The 5,758-nt window shown below is 40.4% G+C and overlaps 1 protein-coding gene across 8 annotated transcripts in view; it reads left to right on the top strand.

Moving 5' to 3' along the window:
• CTAGE5 (CTAGE family, member 5) overlaps positions 1 to 5,758 on the top strand; it is an 83,821-nt gene that overhangs the window by 10,423 nt on the left and 67,640 nt on the right. For all 8 annotated transcript variants that reach the window (XM_011965620.1, XM_011965622.1, XM_011965626.1 and 5 more), the window contains exons 2-4: positions 2,065 to 2,190; positions 4,393 to 4,414; positions 4,505 to 4,593. In XM_011965620.1, coding sequence (XP_011821010.1) covers positions 2,065 to 2,190; positions 4,393 to 4,414; positions 4,505 to 4,593 — 237 coding nt within the window. The remainder of the gene's footprint in view (positions 1 to 2,064; positions 2,191 to 4,392; positions 4,415 to 4,504; positions 4,594 to 5,758) is intronic.

Here is a 5,758-nt window from a genome sequence, read left to right as displayed (position 1 = left end):
AGTGCAGTGGCGCGATCTGCAACCTTTGCCTCCCAGGTTCAAGCGATTGTCCCACCTCAGCCTTTCTAGTAGCTGGAACTACATGTGCCTGCCACCATGCCTGGCTAATTTTTGTATTTTTAGTAGAGGCAGGGTTTTGCCATGTTGGCCAGGCTGGTCTCGAACTCCTGACCTCATGTGATCCACCTGCGTTAGCCTCCCAAAGTGCTGGCTTGAGCCACTGCGCCCGACCCTAGCTCAATGCTTTAAACTAGAATTTACCATGTCCTTTTAGAGGAGAAGAGCTGATAAAATATGATTGAATCAAAGAAATATTATTGCCCTGAAGATAATTACATGTTTGATCTGAGAGATGCTTTTGGAATTGCCTTTTAGAGTATCATAAGTCATACTGATTACACAATTTTTGAGGTAGTGTGCATCTTTTGTGTGAGTTAAGTTAGCTAAAAGTAAGATGCTTGGAAAATGTGTAAACTGTGAAGAAAACTTTTCTCACTGGTATTATGTATTGAATGCCTTTTTCCCCCATTGGCAAAATAAGTATTTTTTAAAAATCATTAATTGCCTGTAATGATATTAGATTTCTGCGAACTGGTACCTAGGATAATGTAGGGAGAGGCAGAAGCAGAGATCAGGGTAAAGGGATATTTTTTAGAAGTATAATCAGGTTTGTTTGGTGCAGGTTAATGAAGTATAGATAGTACTATGGAAGGAGTATATATTTGGATTAGAGTTATACAAGATTTTGGAGAGGAAAATAACTATAAATACTGTTCTTATAGGCAGAAAGGGCCTAAAAGGAAGATTTGCTATAGATGTTTTGGGTTAAAGCCTGAAAAGAATCAAACCCGATCATACTTCAGTTTGTTCTTTCTTTCTTTCTTTTTTTTTTTTTTTTTTTTTGAGACGGAGTCTCGCTCTGTGGCCCAGGCTGGAGTGCAGTGGCCGGATCTCAGCTCACTGCAAGCTCCGCCTCCCGGGTTTACGCCATTCTCCTGCCTCAGCCTCCCGAGTAGCTGGGACTACAGGCGCCCGCCACCTCGCCCGGCTAGTTTTTTGTATTTTGTAGTAGAGACGGGGTTTCACCGTGTCAGCCAGGATGGTCTCGATCTCCTGACCTCGTGATCCGCCCGTCTCGGCCTCCCAAAGTGCTGGGATTACAGGCTTGAGCCACCGCGCCCGGCCTCTTCAGTTTGTTCTTAAAATGGCATTTTTCTTTTTTCACCTTACCTTTCCCCTTTTCTTTTTGATCGAGTGATATCTTGGGCCTGGTAACAAAGAGCAGAATAACCCCATTAGGTAAGGATGAGTAATGAACTGACCCAGAGAAAGGTGAAATATAGAAGCAACAGCAAAAGCCTTAGGCTGTGTTGTGCTGAAGGTCTGCTATGGGGAGAAGTAATGTGGAAAGGCCATGGTCAGAAGAGCAGGACCTTTGGAGGAGATAATAGAAATAATTACCCTTTATTGAACACCTATCTGGCATGTTCAAACAGCATTATTCTCATTACACATAAGAGAAGGGACCCGCAGAGGTAGGGTGGAGAGATTCAGACTCCAAACCCAAAGCTCTATCAGTGGCGTTCAAAACTTTTTTTTTTTTTTTTGGAGACAGGTCTTACTTTGTTGCCCAGGCCGACTTTGAATCAAAGTTTTTATTTTTAAAGCTGCAAATTGATTTTTTCTTCCTGTAAGGAAATTGTATATTGGGGAACTGATTATACTCTACAGATAAAACCTAAACTGGTTGAAATCAGGGTAAGAGTACCTGAACCCCAGGTCACTCAGTTTCTTTCTCTGGCCTTCTCTTGTTCTTATCCTTGGAAGCTTTAAGGCACCTCTGTAGAACTCCAATTTGAAGATAATTGCATTTCACTATACTGCTGTTCTTTACGTGGTTATAGTGATTGAAAGTTGCCAGAAAAATGTACTCTGATACCTTCTGTTTCCATGTTAGTCTGGTAGCCCATTTTGTGTTGACCACATAAACTTGTACCTATGTTTGTAATCAATGTTTTTATCAAAAGTACATTTTTAAGAACTTAACTTTTCTTTATCTTGAAGGTTGTGGCAGCATTGCCTGAAGGTATGAGACCAGATTCTTATGGTTTTCCATGGGAATTGGTGATATGTGCAGCTGTTGTTGGATTTTTTGCTGTTATCTTTTTTTTGTGGAGAAGTTTTAGATCGGTAAGTAACCAGTGCTATACTAAGAGAATGTTCATTCTGTCACTGGGCTGAACAAATAATATGAGGAACTTACTTATTTGTTATTTTAAGGAAACAAGTTAGAAACTACATAAGGATTCAGAGTTTTGTTTTTTTTTTTTTAGAGATGAGGATCACGAATGAGAGTCAGGCCCAGTGCTGTGGCTCCCACCTCTAATCCTAGCACTTTGGGAGGCCGAGGCAGACAGATCACTTGAGCTTAGGAGTTTGTGACCTGGGCAATATGGTGAGACCCCATCACTACAAAAAATACAAAAATTAGCTGGACATGAGGACACCCGTCTGTGGTCTCACTCAGAAGGCTGAGGTGGGAGGATTGCCTGAGCCTGGGAAGTTGAGGCTGCAGTAAGCCATGATTGCAACACTGCACTCCAGCCTGGGTGACGGAGAGAGACCCTGTCTCAAAAATAAAAAAAAGAGATGAAGGTCTCGTGTTGCTCAGGCTGGTCTCAAACTCCTGGGCTCAAGCGATCCTCCTGCCTGGACCTCCCAAAGTCTTGGGATTATAGGTGTGAGCCACCATGCTTGACTGAGATCTTTTAATGTAAGATTTTTCATATATATATATTTTTATATATATATCATATATATCACATATTTATATATATTATATATATATTTAAAGAGATGGGGTCTGACTATGTTGCCTAGGCTATAGTGCAGTTGCTATTCATAGATGCAATTATAGTGCACTACAGCCTCAAACTCCTGGGCTTAAGCTATCCTGTCTCAGCTTTCTGAGTAGTTGTGACTACACAGGTCCATGTCACTCTGCCCAGCTTCATCTTTTTTTAAATTCTGGGAAATTTTATTTATTTTTGAGACAGGGTTTCACTCCTGTCGCCCAGGCAGGAGTGCAGTGGCACGATCTCGGCTTGCTGCAATCTGCTTCCTGTGCTCAAGCCATTCTCTTGCCTCAGCCTCCTGAGTAGCTGGGACTACAGGTGCGCACTAGTATGCCTGGCTAATTTTTGTATTTTTTTTGTAGAGATGGGTTTCACTGTGTTGCTCAGAACTCCTGGCCTCAAGCGATCTGCCTGCCTCAGTCTCCCAAAGTGCTGGGATTACAGGCGTTAATCACCACGCCTGGCCTAATTTTGGGAAATTTTTAATGCATTTTTGGGACTGCTATTTTTCAGATGTTGGCCCTTCTACTTCTGACTTCCCTATCTCTTAACTTCTATTTTTCAATTTCTTTATGGTTTTCTATACCTTTTGAGAGAGTTTCTTAATCTGAGGAACTGAAATCTATTCTTCATCTATGCTCATTTTAGAGTTCTTGTCTTTTAAAGGTTTTCCCTTTTAATTTTATCTCTATCCATATTCCGTAGATGATTGAAGTCCTCGTTTCTTTTCTACTTGTTTGTGTTACCTCAACCCTAAGGCTGATCCTTTTACAAATGAATTCCCCCCTGCTTCATTATTTGAGACAGAGGTTAAGGAAGAAGAAGGTTTGGTTTACTGTTTCTTTAGTCAGTTCAGATCTATGGCCCTGTGGTAACATTTCTCAGACTGTTTTATTTAGGATATTAGCATCAGGGGATATGATAATAGGAGCTTCTTGAAATTATTTTTTTAGGGTCAAATATGTTTGGGGAGCAATGGGTTGCAAGTATCTTTAAAGTTATTTCAGAGCATTTTAATATGCTAATTCACAATGTGAATCTTCAATAGGGAGTCTTTAATAAGTAGTATTTCGGCTGGGCGTGGTGGCTTACGCCTGTAGTCCCCACACTTTTGGGGGCCCAGGCAGGTGGATCACCTGAGGTCAGGAGTTCTAGACCAGCCTGGCCAACATGGTGAAACCCTGTCTCTACTAAAAATATGAAAATTAGCTGGGCATGGTGGTGGGTGCCTGTAATCTCAGCTACTCAGGAGGCTGAGGCAGAGGAATCGCTTGAACCCGGGAGGCGGAGGTTACAGTGAGCTGAGATCATGTCATTGCACTCCAGCCTGGGTGACAGAGCAAAACTGTGTCTCAAAAAAAAAAAAAAAAAAAACAAAAGGAGCATTTATTTTCTCATTGGAAACAGAATACTTTTGGCTTGTATTTATACTAAGGCAATAAGAAACCTGTATTTTTAAGTTGGCAGAAGTTAAATAAATTGATTTATTTGAGAGTGTATTAGTTTTAATGTAATTTTTGTTAAAAATTTGTTTCAGGTTAGGAGTCGGCTTTATGTGGGTAAGTTCTTTTTTCTGCTTTAACTCTCATTGTTGTGATGTAAACACTTATAATAATTTACTCATGATAATATTGACTTGACTCTTTTAGGAAGAGAGAAAAAGCTTGCTGTAACGCTTTCTGGACTAATTGAAGAAAAATGTAAACTACTTGAAAAATTTAGCCTTGTTCAAAAAGAGGTAAGATATTTTTGAAAACAATATTCATGTTAGAGTCAGAGAACTTTATACTTCTCACTGTAGGTACTTCTGTGTAAATTTAAGATTATGAATGCTTTCTTTGCAGAGTATGAGAGTTCTCTTGCTCTTCATATTCAACACTTAACCAGTCTTACTAATTTTAACCGTTGTAGTAGGTATACAATGGTGTCTCCTTGTGCTTTCCTTTTGAGTTTTCCTGACTGATGAGGTCGAGCACACAAACACGTCCTCTGCATGTGCACATTTCTGGTATCTGTTTGTGTATCCAAATGTTCTCTTTTCCTAAAGACAGCAGTCAGACTGGATTAGGGCCCACTCTAACAACGTTATTTTATTTTGACCACCTCCAAAGGCCTTGTCTCCAAATACAGTCACATTCTGAGGTACTGGGGTTGGAGCTTCAACATATGAATTTGTGGGGACACAATTCAGTCCATAATAGTCTGTGATCCATTTGAAATCAGATCTGTGATGGTGCAGTCGAGGGTGTGTGTGTGTGTCATGTCGAGTTAACCAATGCCATTTATTGGAAGGACCATCTTTTCTCTGTTGTTCTGTAGTGTCATCTTCTTAAGTCACTGAATATATGTGAGTCTGTTTCTGTTAAATCTTCCTTTTTGTTGGGCTTTTTCTTGTTTGTTTTTTGCCAATAACATACTTTTTTATATTCTGTAGTATTATAATAAGTCTTAGTATCTGGTATGGTTAATTTACAGTTCTTGGCTATTATGAATAAAGTTACTGTGAACATTCTTCTACAAGTTTATTTTATTATTATTATTTTTTTGTGGGCATGTATTTTCATTTCTCTTCAGTAAGTAGTATTGGAATTGGTAAGTCATTAGGGCAGGTAGTATAGTTTAACTGTATAAGATAAGAAACCGGCCGAGCGTGGTGGCTCACGCCTGTAATCCCAGCACTTTGGGAGGCCTAGGCGGGTCTATCATGAGGTCAGGAGATCAAGACCATCGTGGCTAACACGGTGAAACCCTGTCTCTACTAAAAACACAAAAAAATTAGCCAGGTGTGGTGGTGGGTACCTGTAGTTCCAGCTACTTGGGAGGCTGAGGCAGGAGAATGGTGTGAACCCGGGAGGCAGAGCTTGCAGTGCGCTGAGATCACGCCACTGCACTCCATCCTGGGT

Source organism: Mandrillus leucophaeus, unplaced genomic scaffold, assembly GCF_000951045.1.
Source record: "Mandrillus leucophaeus isolate KB7577 unplaced genomic scaffold, Mleu.le_1.0 Scaffold730, whole genome shotgun sequence".
Taxonomy (NCBI): domain Eukaryota; kingdom Metazoa; phylum Chordata; class Mammalia; order Primates; family Cercopithecidae; genus Mandrillus; species Mandrillus leucophaeus.
Note: the sequence above shows the minus strand (reverse complement) of the source record. Positions and strands in the feature narration are given on the sequence as shown.